This window comes from Leucopleurus acutus, assembly GCF_964270905.1.
Source record: "Leucopleurus acutus genome assembly, chromosome: 5".
Taxonomy (NCBI): Eukaryota; Metazoa; Chordata; class Mammalia; order Artiodactyla; family Delphinidae; genus Leucopleurus; species Leucopleurus acutus.
Window position 1 is genome coordinate 55,441,983 of NC_139147.1, and position 21,957 is coordinate 55,463,939.

The 21,957-nt window shown below is 38.4% G+C and overlaps 1 protein-coding gene across 1 annotated transcript in view; it reads right to left on the reverse strand.

The window, feature by feature from the left end:
* Nucleotides 1-21,957, reverse strand: part of MYH15 (myosin heavy chain 15) — a gene marked incomplete at both ends in the record, with an annotated part of 180,194 nt that overhangs the window by 58,858 nt on the left and 99,379 nt on the right. The window contains 11 exon segments of the mRNA XM_082839245.1: nt 6,338-6,535; nt 6,539-6,645; nt 6,648-6,687; nt 6,691-6,726; nt 10,505-10,595; nt 13,707-13,852; nt 15,504-15,536; nt 15,538-15,605; nt 15,608-15,674; nt 17,062-17,219; nt 17,222-17,315. Coding sequence (XP_082695371.1) covers nt 6,338-6,535; nt 6,539-6,645; nt 6,648-6,687; nt 6,691-6,726; nt 10,505-10,595; nt 13,707-13,852; nt 15,504-15,536; nt 15,538-15,605; nt 15,608-15,674; nt 17,062-17,219; nt 17,222-17,315 — 1,038 coding nt within the window.

Genomic DNA, 21,957 nt, shown 5'->3' on the forward strand with positions numbered 1-21,957 from the left:
AACATAAGAGAAGAAAAAGACCTACAAACCCAAAATAAATAAGAAAATGGTAATAGGAAAATACATATCAATAATTACCTTAAATGTAAATGGATTGAATGCCCCAACAAAAAGACACAGACTAGCAGAATGGATACAAAAATGAGGCCCATATATATGCTCTCTACAAGAGACACACTTCAGACCTATGGACACATACGGACTAAAACTCAGGGGATGGAAAAAGATATTCCATGCAAATGGAAATCAAAATAAAGCTGGAGTAGCAATTCTCATATCAGACAAAATAGACTTTAAAACAAAGACTATTACAAGAGACAAAGAAGGACACTACATAATAACCAATGGAACAATCCAAGAAGAAGATAAACAATTGTAAATATTTATTCACCCAACACAGGAGCATCTCAATACATAAGGCAAATGCTAACAGCCGTAAAAGGGGAAATCGACAGTAACACAATCATAGTAGGGGACTTTAACACTGCACTTTCACCAATGGACAGATCATCCAAAATGAAAATAAATAAGGAAACACAAGCTTGAAATGATACATTAAACAAGATGGACATAATTGATAGTTAAAGGACATTCCATCCAAAACCACAGAAGGCACTATCTTCTCAAGTGCTCATGGAACATTCTCCAGGATAGATCATACCTTGTGTCACAAATCAAGCGTTGGTAAATTTAAGAAAATTGAAATCGTATCAAGTATCTTTTCTGACCAGAATGCTATGAGAATAGATATCAATTACATGAAAAAATATGTAAAAATTACAAACATATGGAGGCTAAACAATACACTACTTAATAACCAAGAGATCACTGAAGAAATCAAAGAGGAAATCAAAAAATACTTAGAAACAAATGAGAATGAAAACGTGACGACCCAAAACCTATGGGATGCAGCAAAAGCAGTTGTAAGAGAGAAGTTTATAGCAGTACAATCCTACCTTAAGAAACAAGAAACATCTCAAATAAACAATCTAACCTTACACCTAAAGCAATTAGAGAAACAGGAACCAAGAAACCCCGAAGTTGGCAGAAGGAAGGAAATCATAAAGTTCAGGTCAGAAATAAATGAAAAAGAAATGAAGGAAATGATAGCAAAGATCAATAAAACTAAAGCTGGCTCTTTGAGAAGATAAACAAAATTGGTAAACCATTAGCCAGACTCGTCAAGAAAAAAAAGGAGAAGACTCAAATCAACAGAATTAGAAATGAAACAGGAGAAGTAACAACTGACACTGCAGAAAAACAAAGAATCATGAGAGATTACTACAAGCATCTATATGCCAACAAAATGGATAACCTGGAAGAAATGGACAAATTCTTAGGAAAACACAATCTTCCGAGACTGAATTAGGAAGAAATAGAAAATATAAACAGACCAATCACAAGGACTGAAATTGAGACTGTGATTAAAAATCTTCCAACAAACAAAAGTCCAGGACCAGATGGCTTCACAGGCAAATTCTATCAAACATTTAGAGAAGAGCTAAAACCTATCCTTCTCAAACTCTTCCAAAATATAGCAGAGAGAGGAACACCCCGAAACTCATTCTACGAGGCCACCATAACCATGATACCAAACCAGACAAAGATGTCACAAAGAAAGAAAACTACAGGCCAATATCACTGATGAACACAGATGCAAAAATCCTCAACAAAATACTAGCAAACATAATCCAACAGCACATTAAAAGGATCATACACTACGATCAAGTGGGGTTTATCCTAGGGATGCAAGGATTCTTCAATATACGCAAATCAATCAATGTGATAAACCATATTAACAAATTGAAGGATAAAAACCATATGATAATCTCAATAGATGCAGAAAAGCTTTCAACAAAATTCAACACCCATTTATGATAAAAACCCTCCAGAAAGTAGGCATAGAGGGAACTTACTTCAACATAATAAAGGCCATATATGACAAACCCACAGCAAACATCGTTCTCAATGGTGAAAAACTGAAAACATTTCATCTAAGATCAGGAACAAGACAAGGTTGTCCACTCTCACCACTATTATTCAAAATAGTTTTGAAAGCTTTAGCCACAGCAATCAGAGAAGAAAAAGAAATAAAAGGAATCCAAATCGGAAAAGAAGAAGTAAAGCTGTCACTAGTTGAAGAAGAAATACTATACATAGAGAATCCTAAAGATACTATGAGAAAACTACTACAGCTAATCAATGAATTTGGTAAAGTAGCAGAATACAAAATTAATGCACAGAAATTCTTGCATTCCTATACACTAATGATGAAAAATCTGAAAGAGAAATTAAGGAATCACTCCCATTTACCACTGCAACAAAAAGAATAAAATACCTAGGAATAAACGTACCTAAGGAGACAAAAGACCTGTATGCAGAAAATTATAAGACCCTAATGAAAGAAATTAAAGATGATACAAACAGATGGAGAGATATACCATGTTCTTGGATTGGAAGAATCAACATTGTGAAAATGACCCTACTACCCAAAGCAATCTACAGATTCAATGCAATCCCTGTCAAAGTACCAATGAAATTTTTCACAGAAGTAGAACAAAAAATTTCACAGCTTGCATGGAAACACAAAAGACCCTGAATAGCCAAAGCAATCTTGAGAAAGAAAACCAGAGCTGGAGTAATAGACTCCCTGACTTCAGACTTTACTACAAAGCTACAGTAATCAAGACCATATGGTACTGGCACAGAAACAGAAATACAGATCAATGGAACAGGATAGAAAGCCCAGAGATAAACCCATGCACATATGGTCACCTTATTTTTGATAAAGGAGGCAAGAATATACAGTGGAGAAAAGACAGCCTCTTCAATAAGTGGTTCTGGGAAAACTGGACAGCTACATGTAAAAGAATGAAATTAGAACACTCCCTAACACCATACACAAAAATAAACTCAAAATGCATTAAAGACCTAAATGTAAGGCCAGACACTATAAAAACTCTTAGAGGAAAACAGAGGCAGAACACTCTATGACATAAATCAAAGCAAGGTCCTTTTTGACCCATCTCCTAGAGAAATAGAAATAAAAATAAACAAATGGGACCTAATGAAACTTAAAAGCTTTTGCACAGCAAAGGAAACCATAAACAAGACAAAAAGACAACCATCAGAATGGGAGAAAATATTTAGAAATGAAGCAACTGACAAAGGACTAATCTCCAAAATATACAAGCAGCTCATGCAACTCAATATCAAAAAAACAAACAACTTAATCCAAAAATGGGCAGAAAAAGTAAATATACATTTCTCCAAAAAGATATACAGATGGCCAACAAACACATGAAAGGATGCTCAACATCACTAATTATTAAAGAATGCAAATCAAAACCACAATAAGGTATCACCTCACTCTGGTCTGAATGGCCATCAATAAAAATCTAGAAACAATAAATGCTGGAGAGGATGAGGAGAAAAGGGAAGCCTCTTGCACTGTTGGTGGGAATGTAAATTGATACAGCCACTATGGAGAACAGTGTAGAGGTTCCTTATAAAACTAAAAATAGAACTACCATATGACCCAGCAATCCCACTACTGGGCATACACCCTGAGAAAACCATAATTCAAAAAGAGTCATGTACCACAATGTTCATTGCAGCTCTATTTACAATAGCCAGGACATGGAAGCAAACTAAGTGTCCATCGACAGATGAGTTGAGAAAAGATATGTGGCACATATATACGATAGAATATTACTCAGCCATAAAAAGAAATGAAATTGAGTTATTTGCAGTAAGGTGGAAGGACTTAGAGACTGTCATACAGAGTGAAGTAAGTGAGAAAGAGAAAAATAAATACCGTATGCTAACACACATATATATGGAATCTAAATAAATAAATAAATGGTTCTGAAGACCCTAGGGGCAGGACAGGAATAAAGATGCAGACATAGAGAATGGACTTGAGGACATGGGGAAGGGGAGGGGGAAGGGTAAGCTGGGACGAAGTGAGAGAGTGGCATAGATTTATATGTACTACCAAATGTAAAACAGATAGCTAGTGAGAAGCAGCCGCATAGCACAGGGATATCAGCTCGGTGCTTTGTGACCACCTAGAGGGATGGGATAGGGAGGGTGGGAGGGAGACGCAAGAGGGAAGAGATATGGGGATATATGTATATGTATAATTGATTCACTTTGTTATAAAGCAGAAACTAACACACCATTGTAAAGCAATTACACTCCAATAAAGATGTTAAAAAAAAAGAAAATAGTTTAAATATAATCAGAGGAAATAAAAGAAATTGCAGGGGTTAAAGGAGTAGGATGTAGTGAGGTATACACCTACTTGTGGGAACTAGTCTCCAAAGATGGCCCTCCAGGGAGCCACAGTCTCTAGTATTTGCAGCCATGTGTAGACCTTACCCCTGTGACTCATCACTGTTGGGAGTCACACAGAATCACTCCACTGTATTGTAAGCCTTCCTCACAAGAGTTTTTGCACCTTTGGTCTCTTGGAATATTTGCTTTCAGTGCCCTGAATTGCCATGTAAGAAGTCCAACTCCCCTATGCCTGCCATGCTATGAGGAAACCCAAGTTAGCTACATGGAGAGGTCACACAAAAAGAGAGATTTCCAACCAGCCCCCAACTGTCTAGCTATCCCAGCCCAGGAGCCAGACACACAAATGAGTAAACCTTCGGATGATTCCAGTCTCAACCGCCATCTGCGATAAGCCTGTCAACCTCCAGAACCAAGAGAGAGAATAATAAATTATTGTTTTAACTCTAAGTGATTTGTTACATATCAGTAGATAAATAGAACATTACTTTTTGGTCAAGGAGTCAGATTAAGACAGATATGGACAGACTTTGCTTTTTTCTCAAAATACCATTCTTAGTGTGGAAAAGCCTTTTGTTTTTGGCAGTGGGTGAATAATGCCCATGTGGAAGAATATTTTATTCTTTGGAACAAGAAGGAAATAAATGGATGAGTGAATAGCTTATAAGGTGAAGAGAGAAGTTATAATTAATGGTCTTAATCTTATCAGTAAGATGTTAACATTTATTAAAAGGAAGGATTCAGAAAGGCAGCATTTATTAAAAGGAAGGATTTAGAAAGGCAGGGTTAGAAGTCTGTTTCTCTTCTAAAATAAAACAAAGTGAGTTAGAAGAACAAAGAACTTCTGAGCAGCAATGAAATTCTATAGGAAGTTGGAAAGTATAAAATTCACACCTAAGTAGTATGGATTTATGGTGAACCTATCAACAGTTTTATGATTTTATGACTTCCTACTAAAATGTACAGAAACAAAAGAGTTCCTGAGGATGAATGAGAGGCAAAGAGTATGAAGAGAGTGAGGTCTTCCAGGGCTCACTTGGGCTGACAAAAGAAGATGAAGCCTACAAGGGCAAGGAGTGAGAATATTTTCATTGTTGAGGACAGAATCGATACAAAATGCAGAATACAGAAGAGACGGAGGAAGAGAGGTCCTAAGTCCTCACTAGATTTATATTTTAAGATAATTGGAGGTGGGTTGGCAGGGACAGTGGAAAGAAAGAGAAGGAAAAGCAGGGTAGTTGTGTTTCTACTCAACGTGGTCTTTAAAGGAAAGTAATGCTAAACGTTTCAGGAGTCACTCAGTATCTGAAGAAATTCTACATTTTTCTGACCACCGTCCATAAAGATCAAGCTTTATTGTTGGTTTGTCTTTCCCGGGTGATTATAAATTCTGCTCACAAGGACAATTTGGCACAAGCTACTTGCTCTGTGTGACCTCAAGCAAGGCTCCTCTCAACTGCCAGGAGGTAAGGCAGCTCTCACCTGTGATCTGATACTAGTCATTCAAGATGAGAGCTGGCAGTGTAGAGATTAATGGGCTCAGTGAAGAAAGAACATGTGATAAAGTTTCTCCTAGTGTTGGCTCGTTAAAGAGATGCCAGAGGACATGAAGGAGAAAAAGTTCTCTCCTCCCCGCAAAGCTATTTGTGCTGCCATTTGTTCAGAAGGACTCAAAGTACCTGAGCCCCACTGTGGAGTGCTCCCAACTCAAAGCCATCCTTCAAGAGAGAAGCACCACTCATGAGCTAGTGGTTTCACTTGTCCAGTCTACTTACTACAATCATCACTAGAGAGACCCACAAGGAACATGGACTGGAATTCCAATGAAACCAGAAGCCACTGTCAGGCTACCTTCAGGGGATGATCATGTGACTTTAACAATCACTGAGATTAGACCTGATCTAGCCAATCTGAAGATCTCTAGCCTCCACTAGCAAATACTCTGAGTCACCAATTTGCTTTAACTTTCTTTTCCTTCCCCTCCTCTGCCTACTTCCATGTCCTAAATCCTCAAGGAGGGCTTGGCAATGTTCCTTACCTTAGCTCTGGTCATCTGCTCAACATGGGTCAGGACATCATTCACTTTGAGCTGCAGGTCACTCTTGTCTTTTCCCAGTGTCTGCTCGACCTGTTGTAGATTTTCTACCTGGCTCTCCAGCTCAGCCAGGCTGTCTCCGTGCCTCTTCTTCAAAGAGGCAGAGGTTACCTCAGAGTGCAGTGTGGACTCTTCCATGTCTCAGCGGAGCTTCTGGAATTTTGTTTCTTGTTTCTTAGTTATTTCCAGTTGAGCCAAACTGGCCCCTGCTGTCTCCTCCAGCCCCTCATTCAGGTCTTCCAGCTCTCGGTGAGGTCAGTTCTCTCCCTTTCTACCTTGGCTCGAGTGGTCCTTTAAGCTTCCAGTTCATCTTTCAAAACCTGTATCTGAGCCTGTAGCAATAAATAATTTTGATTTTACTAAGCACTTGTAGCATATTTTATATTCAAGAGCTCTACTGTATTTTTTTTTATTTCTCACAACTAACACTTTTGGTTCTCATTTTATAGTTAAAGAAGATAGAATACAGAGAAATTAAATGATTTGATCCAAACCAATACCAAGAGCAGGATTAAAATTTGTAATTCCTCTCAATTTCCCAGGCTTTGGTGATAAGCAACCTCATTATACTATATACATGAAGAGGAAATTTTAATAAAGAGCACTTTCCAAAGGAATAGAAAATATTTTTCATATAACATGGAATCATTTTAAAGAGAGCTTATTAAAAAAATAACATGATGAATGTTATATACAATACCTCATTTATCTAGAATTTGCTTACCTGACAACCTCAACTGGAAACTTGGGCAAAAATCTGATTAATAGACTAAATATTTTGAGTTCAAGCAGCTAACTCACAAGCATCAATTTAATTTTACACACAATTCTGACAAACCTGGTTATTTGGTTTCTTAGTCTGTAGGTGATTTAAGGTAGCAGGAAAATTGAAATAAAAAATAATTTTAATTTGGTGGAGGAATGAGACTACTAAATTGGATAGTAATCTGATATCATTAGAAGCAGAATTATAAGACAAAGAAAAGAAGTGATAAGAACTCTCAGGGCCCAAAAGTCTTTCAGTGTAATGGCAAAGAGCTCAACAAATCTTGATAGCATCATTGTGGGACAGTACAGTAAAACCAAGGATGGTGGGCTTCCCTGGTGGCGCAGTGGTTGAGAATTTGCCTGCCAATGAAGGGGACATGGGTTCGAGCCCTGGTCTGGGAAGATCCCACATACCGCAGAGCAACTAGGCCCGTGAACCACAACTACTGAGCCTGCGCGCCTGGAGCTTGTGCTCCGCAACAAGAGAGGCCACGACAGTGAGAGGCCCACGCACCATGATGAAGAGTGGCCCCTGCTCGCCGCAACTAAAGAAAGCCCTCACACAGAAACGAAGACCCAACACAGCCAAAAATAAATAAATTAATTAATTAATAAAATAAAATTTAAAAAAAAAACAAGGATGGTCATTAACATCACCTTAAATAATTAGGCATAGGTTAGAGTATAGGGAAAAAAGGATAACTTCTATTTTAGAATATTAAAAATTTCATTAAATAGGAGTATGATTGCTGAGAGGAAGCTAATTTCTAGACCAGCCCATTAAGTAAGGCTATCTAATCTGTAGATGAGTTATGACAGAGAAGGTGCCAAAAAATGTATGATTTCCACATCCAGGTAATCGTGATCCCCTTCCAATTAGTTATCTTGGGATCCAATACCTTTATTTATAACAATACTGTCACTGAACCAAACATTTCTGAAACATTTCTTTAGAAATAACCTTTAGTGCTACAGTAATCAAGACAATATGGTACTGGCACAAAAACAGAAACATAGATCAATGGAACAAGATAGAAAGCCCAGAGATAAACCCATGCACCTATGGTCAACTAATCTATGAAAAGGAGGCAAAGATATACAATGGAGAAAAGACAGTCTCTTCAATAAGTGGTGCTGGGAAAACTGGACAGCTATATGTAAAAGAATGAAATTAGAACACTCCCTAACACCATACACAAAAATAAACTCAGAATGGATTCGAGATCTAAATGTAAGACTGGACACTATAAAACTCTTGGAGGAAAACATAGGCAGAACACTCTTTGACATAAATCACAGCAAGATCTTTTTTGATCCACCTCCTAGAGTAATGGACATAAACACAAAAATAAACAGGTGGGACCTAATGACACTTAAAAACTTTTGCACAGCAAAGGAAACCATAAACAAGATGAAAAGACAACCCTCAGAATGGGAGAAAATATTTGCAAATGAATCATCAGACAGAGGATTAATCTTCAAAATATATAAACAGCTCATGCAGCTCAATATTAAGAAAACAAACAACCCAATCCAAAAATGGGCAGAAGACCTAAATAGACATTTCTCCAAAGAAGACATACAGATGGCCAAGAAGCACATGAAAAGTTGCTCAACATCACTAATTATTAGAGAAATGCAAATCAAAACTACAATGAGATATCACCTCATACCACTTAGAATGGGCATCAACAGAAAATCTACAAACAACAAATGCTGGAGAGGGTGTGGAGAAAAGGGAACCCTCTTGCACTGTTGGTGGGAATGTAAATTGATACAGCCACTATGGAGAACAGTATGGAGTTTCCTTAAAAAACTAAAGATAGAATTACCATATGATCCAGCAATCCCACTGCTGGGCATATACCCAGAGAAAACCATAATTCAAAAAGACACATGCACCCCAATGTTCATTGCAGCACTATTTACAATAGCCAGGTCATGGAAGCAACCTAAGTGCCCATCAACAGACAAATGGATAAAGAAGATGTGGTACATATATACAAAGGAATATTACTCAGCCATAAAAAGGAATGAAATTGAGTTGAATGAAATTTGTTGAGACGTGGATGGATCTAAAGCTGTCATACAGAGTGAAGTAAGTCAGAAAGAGAAAAACAAATATCGTATATTAATGCATGTATGTGGAACCTAGAAAAATGGTACAGATAAACCAGTTTGCAGGGCAGAAGTTGAGACACAGGTGTAGAGAACAAACGTACATATGGACACCAAGGGTGGAAAGCCGCGGGGGGGTGGGGATGGTGGTGTGATGAATTGGGCGATTGGGATTGACATGTATACACTGATGTGTATAAAACTGATGACTAATAAGAACCTGAAGTATAAAAAAACAAACAAAAAACAACTAATACTAAACTTTCTTTGGGTTATTTGTATGGAAATATGTTAATATAAATGTTTCAGACATTAAAAATAAAAAGAAATAACCTTTAGATAGTATTTTTTAAATCATCAGGGTAAGAAAATTTGTATTTTGGATAAATTGAACATTTTTTGGATAAAGTATCATTTGAAGAGAAGTCTGGTGAATATGATAGGCAGTCACTTGGAGATTAATATTGTCTGAAAGCTTGCCCATAAAGCAGTGAGACTGGTCTAATTTGGCTCAAAATATCTCAGAAGGTAATAATCAGAAAAAAGTTCCAAAATTATTTTGAATAATAGTTACATTAGTGAGATAACTACTTAACTTCAAAGGAAAAAAATCCATCTGCATGTATACATGAGGAGTTAAACGTATCCATGCTTTAAATTACTTTATAATATGGTCATATAGTATAAAACAGTTACCTGGTCTCAAACTTATAAATAGCTGCCCATTATCAAATAATGTTTTGAGACTACAAGTAGCTACAAGACAGATTTTCAGCATAATTGCCTTCTAAGCACAAAAACTAATCATCATAAAAAATTAAATTGGTAGCATTGAATGCTTACCATGGGTCAGGCACTGAGCTTACCACTTAAATGTACTGTTGCGTTTAATTTTAGCTCAAAGGTTGTCAGGAGGATTAATGAGTAAAAATGTAGATGTCCAGGGTTTTAGCACAATACCTAGTTTATGTCAAACGTTCAACAAATTAGCTACTTGTTTTTTTTATTACCTTCGTGATTAGGAAATCTAAGCTTAAACAGTAATGTTCTCCAGAGTCACGTATCTATAGAATGCCAGGTTACCTTCTCAACCACTGCTCTTTTCTGCCTCATCTATAGTTGGCTAGAGCTATGGGTACCTTGGCAGAGCGTTTGTCACTGAAGTGTCAATCATCACCCATGGATCTAACTACAGGTGCACACAGGTATTTGATAAATGATTACCTGGAGCTCTTTAACCATCTTCTGAAGCTGAGCCACCAGGCCTTTCTCATTCTCCACCTTTGAGCTCATCTGATTCATTTCTAATTCTTTCCTGTTAGGGAAAAGAGGTATCAAGTGGAATTGCTCAGAGTAATAACATTTTGTTTAAATATTCTTTAAATTATAGTAATAACACATGAAGTCATTCACTGTAAAAAATTCAACTATTACATCTATAGCTGAAGTCTTCTTGGCTATTATACCCAATCTCTCTTCCTTGCCTAGAGGTAACCACCATAATCAGTTCGGTGTGAATCCTCCAGACATTTTTCTGAGTATTGACATATGTTTGTGCTTATATATCAGTAGAAATAGTTTCATTTTCTTTACTGTGAAAGGTATAATACTGTATACATTTGAATTTATAATTCTACAACATTTTTAACCCAATAATACATGGAGATTTTTCCATGTTGACCTACACATAGATTACTTCACTTAAAAATTAACTGTGACATAGTAGTTTATGATTTAGATATCATGTGGTTATTTATCCATTTCCCTATTAATAAACATTGAGGTTTTCCCCCAAATTTTACTTTTACAAATAATGCTGTTCATATACATGCACCCTTGTGTACATGTGAGTGTCTCTACAGAGTGGATATTGAGCAGGGAATTGGTGCGTCGGGTATAGGTATGTGTTTAAAAACGTATAACCTTGCCCTTTGGCCTCCAATAGCAGTGTGAGGTTATTTCTCTACATTTACACTTAACATTAGCACACTTCTAAATTTTTCCTAATCTAACAGATTAGTATGTCATTGTTTTATAATGAATGTCCTTGTTTACTAGTGAGGACAGCATGTTATCAACTATGAGGATTTTAAAATGGGCAATAAAACAAATGAACTGTGTCCGTTGCCCATTTTTCTGTTAGGTTGTTCATCTAATTATTGAATTATAGATTTTCCTTTAATACTCTTGATATTTATTTTTTGATATCTGCTGCAGATATTTCTCCCACTTTCTAATTTGCCCCAGTTTTATTTATGTCGGCTTTTGCCACATAAGTGTTTAAAATGTCGAGGTATCAACATCAAATTTATCAATATATTCCTTTTATGCCTTTGGATTTTTGTGACTCGTTCAGTCTGACCTGCCAGTTTCCTAAGACTTACCACCTATATTGTCTTTTAATGGTTTTGTTTTTTAATGGTTTTTGCTGTTTTTTTTAAATTGAAGAACATTTAACAGGAGATCTACCCTCTCAACAAATATTTAAGTGTACAATTTTATTAACTATAGGCACAAAATTGTATGTCACTCTAGAACTTAATCATCTCTAGAACTTAATCATCTTGCACGATGGAAGCTTTATGCCCATTGAAGAGCAACTCCACATTTCCCCCTGCCTCCAAGCCCCTGGACGCCACCATTCTACTCTGTTTCTATGAGTTTGGGATGCCTCATATAAGTGGAATCATGCACTATTTGTCCTTCTGTGACCGACTTATTGCATTTAGCATAATGTCCTCCAGGTTCATCCATGTTGTTGCATACGGCAGGATTTCCTTTAAAAAGAGGCTGAATAATGTTCCATTAAATGTATACACCACATTTTCTTTATCCATCCATCCATCAGTGGGCATTTAGGTTGTTTCCATATCTTGGCTATGGTGAATAATGCTGCATTTTCTAAAGATTTTAAAGCTTGATTTTTGCATTTAATTCTTTAATGAAACTGGATTTTGTGTTTGTGTGAATAGCGTGAGGAAGAAATTTAACTTTTATCTCAGAAGATGAAGAGCTTATAATCTGTGTTATTTATTAAGTATTCTATCCTGTCATCACCATTTTAAAATGCCACATTTTCATGTATTATCTCCATATATACATAGGTCCATTTAGAGAAAATGCTGTATAATAAATTTATCATTTCCTGAAAACATGGGTTTCTGAAATGCCAGAGCTCTTTGACCTGTGGCCTACAAGGACACAGAGTATCATTTTCACTTTGCTGAGCTGAAACACAATCTTCAAAATTGAATGCTTAGGGAACTCTATCATCATTTTACCTTTCACTGTTCCGTTACATTCATAGGGTTACTTATTTCATCTTTTCCTACCTATCAGGTCGGAAACACCTATCAATTTCAGTAACTTATTGGCAGGCTATTAATCAAGTCTGACCACAAGCATGTGTAATGGAAACTCATGTACACAGACAGGAAAACCAGAAGCTCATAGTTGCTCACTTGACTTTCTTCTTCACTGTGGGCTCCAATAACCAGTGGGCTCCCAGCTTTAACCTGGCCTTATCTCACTCTTAGATCTCACTGTTTCCCTCTCTTATTTGATCTATTCCAAATAACTGGAAAATCCCTAATCGTTAGAAGAAAGTCTAGCTGGGGACTCCCCTGGCAGTCCAGTGGTTAAGACTACGGGTTCCCACTTCAGGGGGCATAGGTTCAATCCCTCGTCAGAAAACTGAGATACTGCATGCTGCATAGCTCAGCCAAAATTTTTTTAAAATATGGAGAAGAAGAAGAAAGTCTAGCTGAACAGAGGAAGACAAAAGGGACAAGGTGAGAAAATCCATTTCACTGAATGATGAAACTAAACTGAGAGGGCCGTCTTGCCCTGAGCTCCTTGGGAATCCATGTGAACTGAAGGTCTACTGATTTTGATCATGTTATGTTTTGCTTTCAATTTTAAGGTTTAATACTTATACAGTAAATTATTTGACCAAAAAAAGTTAGATAAATGTTAATGAGGTTATATCTGGCAAATAAGTTTTGTTTTGTTTTTTTTTAAATGATCAGATGTTATATGGGACTTCACATTAGGCTTTTTTTTTTTTTTTTTTTACTTTAGGCCATTGGTCTCATCATGAGTAAAAGAAGTGAGCGATTTTTATTTTGACTTGTAACTTCAAATTCCAATAATTCGCATCTCCTGTGTCTTACACCTTTCATTCGCATCTATTGGTCAGCCTTCTCAGTTACTTTCTTGTAGGTTATTACATAATTATAAAAAGAAAGTTCACATAAAGTCTAGCAAAAGAAAAAAAATCAATTTCCTAGGCTTGTTATCCTTCTTATCCTCCCCTTCAGGTCTTAAGACATCTGGCCCTAGGGTCATGAGGATAAATGACATGAGAGAGCTGTTTCCTCCAATAAAAGGTCTCCCAGAATCTCGAGTCAACAGAAAGGTGACTCACCTCCTCAGCTTTCCTGCTAGCTGCAGCTGCCTGCTCTCCAGGTGCTCCATGCTTTCCCGGTTCAGCTTTACCTCGCCCTCCAGTTTGCACTTTTCCTTTTCCCAGTTCATTCTCGCTTTGCTCTCCTGTTCAAGGGCACCCTCAAGCTGACAGAAGGAGACATTATTGAGCCCAATAAATAAGTAAAGTTTATACTTTACTAGATGTGTTCATTAACCACTTACCTTCTGGAAAAAGAAAGAAAAATACAAGCAGAGTCTGTAAATGATGCCCAGTTATGTAGATATTTTAAAATAAATATTGTACACATCAATAGGACAACAAAAGAATCTAGAAATCATGGTGATGAAGGAAAACTTTAAAGATTAAGGAATACGTGTTCTAGCCTACAGAAGAAGCCAATAATAGATGCCTAGTGAGCCCTTGTTTGATCGCTTTCCAGTTGATGGGAAGCTCACTTCTTCACATGGCAGCTCATTTCATGGGTAGATAAGTCCATTTACTCAGGAGCACTCCTTCATAAGAAGCCAAAGTAGTCTCTGTAAGTTCATCCCACCGGCCTAAGCTCTGCTCCCTGGAGCAGCACCAAGCAAATCTGTCTCCACATGATCATTCACAAATATTAGGCAGCTGTCCTGAGTCTTCCAACTCAGTATCACTGACCCTTTCAAACACATCTCACACGGCATGATTTCCACACCCTCCTTTACCACCTTGGTACCCTCTATGGTCCATAACATTGTGTCATATTCTGGTACCTCCAACAAGGTGATCAGAACATTCAAGTTCTGTCTGTAGTGTTGCCAACCATGATGTTGAGGTTAGCTTAGCGGGAGGCTAAATAACAGTTACAATATGGCTAGTTTTCAGTGATATATTTACTTTGCCACAACAGAAGCTATTTCCTGTGACTAGCAAAAGATATAAAATTCGAATAGGGGAGAAAGGAGAATTTCTGGAGGGCATATGCAAAAACCTGAAAATAAATGAACTCTGCGAGAGAACAAGTGTGTGTGTTGTTTGCACACAACCAATAAATCCCCATATTGAGGCTAGTGAGATATGTATCAGTGGAAATAGGAAGAGAAGTGAGACGACTAATAGGTAATAGAGGAAACTGATAGAAAGGCATGAGGAAAAAGAAGCAGATAATATTAAAAAAAACCCTAACCACCCTTGTCAGCAATTTAATAAGGGCTAAGCTTTGGGGACTAATAAAACAGTGAATGCACACACTGTCAGCTGGGAGGAAACAGGAAGAGTGATGAACCTAACCACTGAGACTCGTCTGAAGCATCTTTATTTCACAGGGTATTTGGAGGCAGAACAGGGGCACCATCTCCAGAATCTTACAAGTGTTTTCCAATAGTGTTGGTAGAACACAGCTTGTGACTTACATATCTTTTTACTTTAATAAACCTCAGTGCGTGGCTGGAGACACAACAGGGCCTTAAAGCAATCCTTCAGTACTAGTGTCAGATAAAGCGTCAACATATCTGCGGGGCAAAACACCAGGTTCTGTGGGGAACAGTCAGTCAGATTGATACCCCTTCACGATTCATCTCAGTGTTCTCCCACTGCCCAGGGTTGTGTGAAAGTTGCATATAAAAACAGACAGATTACATGCTGGGGCCTTTCTTCTACTGTAGTGGCTCACCTCTTATTTCTAAATAATGAGGGAAACTAACCATGCTACTAAGTTTTCCTGAAAATGTCAAGATAAATGAACTAAGTAAAAAGTGGAGGTTTGTACAGATGTAGACACACAGCTAACTAGCAAGACATATCACTACTGACCTCATTCGCTGGCTGCTCTAGTGTCAGTTTTGCTCAGGGTGAGGGTTTTCTCCTCTTCCGCGTGCAGGTCCTCCAGGGTCTGCTGGCAGGCCTCCTGCGCACCCTGGCTGCTCGCTGAAGATTGCTGACGTCCTCACTGAGAGACTCCACCTCCTCGGTCAGATTCTTAACCTGTGGGGAGAAGACGACAACAGTTCCATGAGAGCCACTTATGGAAGGTGGGGTATAAACACTAAGGGCCATCTCCTCTCTTTTCTAGGACCAAAAATCTCATGCGGTATCCACTGTCATAAAGAATTAAATTTAGCCAAATTCCTGATGGACTTTTTAAAACTCTAAATTCACTTTTTCTTTTACACACAGACACAAATGATCTGTTAGCTCTCCTGGTCGGGGAATGGGGTATTCTGGTTAATCAAATATTATCAGCATAGTGGCTTCCCTGGTGGCGCAGTGGTTGAGAATCCGCCTGCCAATGCAGGGGACAAGGTTTCAAGCCCTGGCCTGGGAAGATCCCACATGCCGCGGAGCAACTAGGCCCGTGAGCCACAACTACTGAGCCTGCGCGTCTGGAGCCCGTGCTCTGCAACAAGAGAGGCCGCGATAGTGAGAGGCCCACGCACTGCAATGAAGACTGGCCCCCGCTCGCCGCAACTAGAGAAAGCCCTCGCACAGAAACGAAGACCCAACACAGCCAAAAATTAATTAATTTAAAAAAAAAAAAATATATATATATATATTATCAGCATAGGTCAGTGGATGGCCAGTATTCAGAGTGTCGTATTATTTGTATAACAAGAACACCACTAAAGGTAATTTAGCTTTCTTTAGAGTATTCGGGGCAATATTAATCTTGTGCCTCAAATCCTAAGAAAGTGGCAGTTAAAGAGAGTTCCAGCTGATAAAATAGGCAAAAGTGTAAGCCATTTATATCAGGTCCAAGTGCTTTTTATGAAAGGGAACTGATGTACAAGAGTTGCTATTTAATCATATGCCAAAATTACGATATTATTCTGGAGACTTTTTTTTTTTATCAAAGGTTTGATACAGACCTCTCAGCTGACTTCAGTCTATACACAGATGCACAAGATAAAAACCTCAGTTAAAATGAACAAAACATTAAGGTCCTTAGCTGGAATTCAAATGACATCTCAAGGTCAAGCTCCAAATCAACGACAGAGGTGGGAATTCAGACGTGTCCCAAATCACCTTTCAATAAACTGCATCCTGTTCCCTCTCCTTCCAAAACAGGATACTTAGAGAGGCCCAATGAAACCATTTTGCTCTTTCTATCAGATTTCACATGCAATTAGATTGGAACAAATGAAAACGTTTCATTTGGGAGATTAAGTGGGGTTCCATAAATTCAAGTTGGAACTTTGAATTAGGATGGCACAGTTCACCAGATCCTTCATTTGATGCCAGTTCTGACTCCCAGTGCTGTAAAGTTGCGGACCACTGTGTTAATTAATATAAACAGAGCAAGTCTGGTCCTGGAGCCCGATTGAGAGTGTGGAATTCAGGCATCTAGGCCTTTCTGACATTATAGAAAAAGTACCTTGTACTCTGAAGCACGCTTCCCCTTCTGTGACTTTGCCAATAGTGTCTCCAGGTCATCGATTTCTTTCTTCTTCGACGCGGAACATTCATCTTCGAGTCTCCGCCCTCCGGCAGTCAGCTGGGAATTTACCTCCTCTTCTTCCTCCCCCCAACCCCCAACGCAGGCAGCGCCTGGACGCTGGCCTCCAGCTGGATCTTGGATTTAATCAGCGACTCGCACTGCTCTTCAGCATTTGCCAGGGTCTCTCGTTCCCGCCATGATGAGGAGAAAATTGTTGCCAACAGCTGGAAGTAATTTAACAGCCAGGCGAAATGCTGCTTAACACACAGCAGAGAGATAATTGCCTGTCCTCTGCCCGGCACTTTCACCTACCTTTCCTAAGCAGTTGAAATAATATTCCCAGTTCCCTGACCCTATGGTTGAGAAGTGGAGGAGTTGCTTGTGTTTGGAGGTGCTTTTGATCTTTCAGGCCATTCAGTAGATTAGATTACCTCTTCTAAAGCACTTAATAGAATCCTGGTGGGCTAAAGGAGCTAACGTGCCTCCAAAAATCAGTGGTGTGCTGATTAAATCACAGCTACTGGAAGCATCCCTGCAGGCATATAGTTTGAGGGCGGTACCTGCTCAGAATATGGTCTTTTAAGAAAGTGGTGTTCCCTCAGACAATAGAATATTTATAATATTATTATAAGGACCCTGATGCACTTATTTAATATATAAGCATCTTCTAATAAATAGAGCTGGGCTGTATATTTTTTTATTCATAAGCTGAATTTACAATTCATGAGGTTCCTTGAATATCACTAACTAGACTTTACTATTATTTCCAACTAAAATATTTTTCTCGAAGGTTCTGCCAGCAGTAAATTCCCCAAGTTATAACCATAGAGTGTGCAATCCTCCTTCCTCTTATTTTTTCAAACATACTGCTGCCAGCTCTCACTGTGTGGCCCACTCTTTCTGTGTTATGGTCCAAGTCAAAAAAGAAGGGGCCGATTGCTTTTTGCTACAAAAGCACCTGTGTAACTTTGAACTCCTTTCACTTGTCTCCATTCAGAGGCTAAATAAAACCTCTTTTCTGTGAGCAAGTTCTTAATTACTAGAGGTCTCGTTGTGACATAACTTCACACATATCTCCATATTTCATCTTTAGACCTCATCCATCCTCTGCAATTTGGGCAATCTATTACCTAACTATTTGCTTGGCTTATGTTGTTTCATCTACTTAGATCAAGAGCAGAGAAGGGCAAAAATCCAGGCTATTGGATCCTGGCTAACTCTCAGCCTGTCTGCCCAACAAATGGGGCTCAAGAGGCACAGATGGGGGAGGTATAAAATAGTGAATCCCCAACATCATTGAAGACCCAAGAGAAGGGCTAAACTAAAAACAAACAAAAATGTTAAGGATCCATGCATATCAGAGAAGCTTCCAATGCTTGAGCAATAATGGGGATATTTGATCTTAGCTCATCCCAGGTTGACAGGCAGAATAGCTCTTTGCTCTCTTCCATTCAGCACTTGTACAGGACCTGTCACCATCACCAAATGAAGCCAACAGTCCAATCGACCATCATCGATCCTCTCATTTAACATGATGGCAGGTTTGGGGCCAGCTGAGCAGTGGTGTGACAGCTTAACAGTAGGGACATCCTTTCCCCAGTGGCAGTTATTTTCTCATGTACTCACAGTGTTAATTGAAATGGGTTCACTCAGTGCTTCTGGTATTTTGAGTTAGTGAATAATTTGAAAAGAATCCTTGTTTCCTTGATTCCTACTGTATGGAGGTGTGTTTCTTAAAAATCAATGAGATAAAATATTTCATAGCCAGGTCAGCTTTTTAAATCAGTTACAATTTGAACTCATCTCAGCCTTCCAGGACTTGCCCTGCAATTGGTTTCATGTGTCTCGTATGCTCCCCACAATGATCTTTATTCATGTATCCCAGACTTTTACCCACCTTTCCCTTCACAAGTTGGGTGTATTTCTATCCCCACATCAGCCCAGGTAGTACTGGCCACTCTTTTCGTTGAGAGGAAGAATGATGAAAACTAGGAGGCCAGGTCTCATCCTAGGCTCCCTGTGTCCTAAGCCAGACAAAATATGATATTACAAACTGTGATTCTCACAAAATGGATTTTAATGTAGGTTTGGAGCGGGGCCTAGGAATCTGTATTTCTAACAAGCATCCCAGGTGAGGCTGATACACACTAAAGTTCTTGAACCACTGCTATATTAAATATGTATCAGAAATGTGGGTCTGAATGTAAACTCTCGTAACATATGGCCTATTGGAACACTGATGGGTAGCAGAGTCCCAAAAGAAACGAATAACTTGGGTCAGCCTAAAACTACTAAATTTTCTGTTTTCCGTAAGTCCAAAAAGCAGGAAAAATACAATATATTTATATAATGTATTTGAACCCAGTATTATTTAACTTAGCACTGTGCTAAGTGCAGTGGAGAGTACAATAAAGGTGGATAAAATTTCATACCTGCCTTTGGGATGTAACAGTAGTCCTGGTAGCTAGAGAAGAGGAATAAAAAAGGGAGTGAATAAGGGCACATCGGCATCAGATTAGAGATGGAGGCTCAGATGCCTGGGCCAAGGGTTTGGATCCTATAATGCACATATTGCAGGATCTGAAGCTTGTTCATCAGGGAAGCAACATATTTGTTCAAGACAATGGTTCTCAATCCTGGCTGGATATGAGAATCACCCATACAGATGATTTGGACCCACACAAGACCCACTTAGTCAAAGTATCTGAGAGTGGAATCTAGGCACCTTTCTTTTTATTTGTTAATGCTTCACAAATAACTTTGACGCAAAGTCAAGGTTGAAAACTGCTGTTTTAAGAACTCACCTGATTGTGATATTGACTTGGACTGGGAAAGGGCAAGTAGGGAGATCTAAATCAGGAAAAACAGTTAGGGGCATACTGCAATAATCCTGAAGATCTCAGTAAAGCTTTTCTCAGGACCTATTAAGATCCTATCTTTTTTTTTTTTTTAACGTCTTTATTGGAGTATAATTGCTTTACAATGGTGTGTTAGTTTCTGCTTTATAACAAAGTGAATCAGTTATACATATACATATGTTCCCATATCTCTTCCCTCTTGTGTCTCCCTCCCTCCCACCCCTCTAGGTGGTCACAAAGCACTGAGCTGATCTCCCTGTGCTATGCGGCTACTTCCCCCTAGCTATCTATCTTACGTTTGGTAGTGTATATATGTCCATGCCACTCTCTCACTTTGTCACAGCTTACCCTTCCCCCTCTCCACATCCTCAAGTCCATTCTCTAGTAGGTCTGTGTCTTTATTCCCGTCTTACCCCTAAGTTCTTCAGGACCTTTTTTTTTTTCCCTTAGATTCCATATATATGTGTTAGCATACGGTATTTGTTTTTCTCTTTCTGACTTACTTCACTGTGTATGACAGACTCTAGGTCCATCCACCTCACTACAAATAACTCAATTTTGTTTCTTTTTATGGCTGAGTAATATTCCATTGTATATATGTGCCACATCTTCTTCATCCATTCATCCGATGATGGGCACTTAGGTTGTTTCTATCTCTGGGCTATTGTAAATAGAGCTGCAATGAACATTTTGGTACATGACAGTTTTTGAATTATGGTTTTCTCAGGGTATATGCCCAGTAGTGGGATTGCTGGGTCGTATGGTAGATCTATTTGTAGATTTTTAAGGAACCTCCATACTGTTCTCCACAGTAGCTTTATCAATTTACATTCCCACCAGCAGTGCAAGAGTGTTCCCTTTTCTCCACACCCTCTCCAGCATTTATTGTTCCTAGATTTTTTGATGATGGCCATTCTGACAGGTGTGAGATGATACCTCATTGTAGTTTTGATTTGCATTTCTCTAATGATTAATGAAGTTGAGCATTCTTTCATGTTTGTTGGCCATCTGTATATCTTCTTTGGAGAAATGTCTATTTAGGTCTTCAGCCCATTTTTGGATTGGGTTGTTTTTTTGTTGTTGAGCTGCATGAGCTGCTTGTATATTTTGGAGATTAATCCTTTGTCAGTTGCTTCATTTGAAAATATTTTCTCCCATTCTGAGGATTGTCTTTTGGTCTTGTTTATGGTTTCCTTTGCTGTGTAAAAGCTTTGAAGTTTCATTAGGCCCCATTTGTTTATTTTTGTTTTTATTTCCATTTCTCTAGGAGGTGGGTCAAAAAGGATCTTGCTGTGATTTATGTCATAGACTGTTCTAACTATGTTTTCCTCTAAGAGTTTGATAGTTTCTGGCCTTACATTTAGATCTTTAATCCACTTTGAGCTTATTTTTGTGTATGGTGTTAGGGAGTGATCTAATCTCATACTTTACATGTACCTGTCGAATTTTCCCAGCACCACTTATTGAAGAGGCTGTCTTTTCTCCACTGTATATTCTTGCCTCCTTTATCAAAGATAAGGTGACCATATGTGCATGGGTTTATCTCTGGGCTTTCTATCCTGTTCCATTGATCTATCTTTCTGTTTTTGTGCCAGTACCATACTGTCTTGATTACTGTAGCTTTGTAGTATAGTCTGAAGTCAGGGAGCCTGATTCCTCCAGCTCCATTTTTCATTCTCAAGATTGCTTTGTCTATTCAGGGTCTTTTGTGTTTCCATACAAATTGTGAAATCTTTTGTTAGAGTTCTGTGAAAAATACCAGTGGTAGTTTGATAGGGATTGCATTGAGTCTGTAGATTGCTTTGGGTAGTAGGGTCATTTTCACAATGTTGATTCTTCCAGTCCAAGAACATGGTATAACTCTCCCTCTATTTGTATCATCTTTAATTTCTTTCATCAGTGTCTTATAATTTTCTGAATACAGGTCTTTTGTCTCCTTAGGTAGATTTAGTCCTAGATATTTTATTCTTTTTGT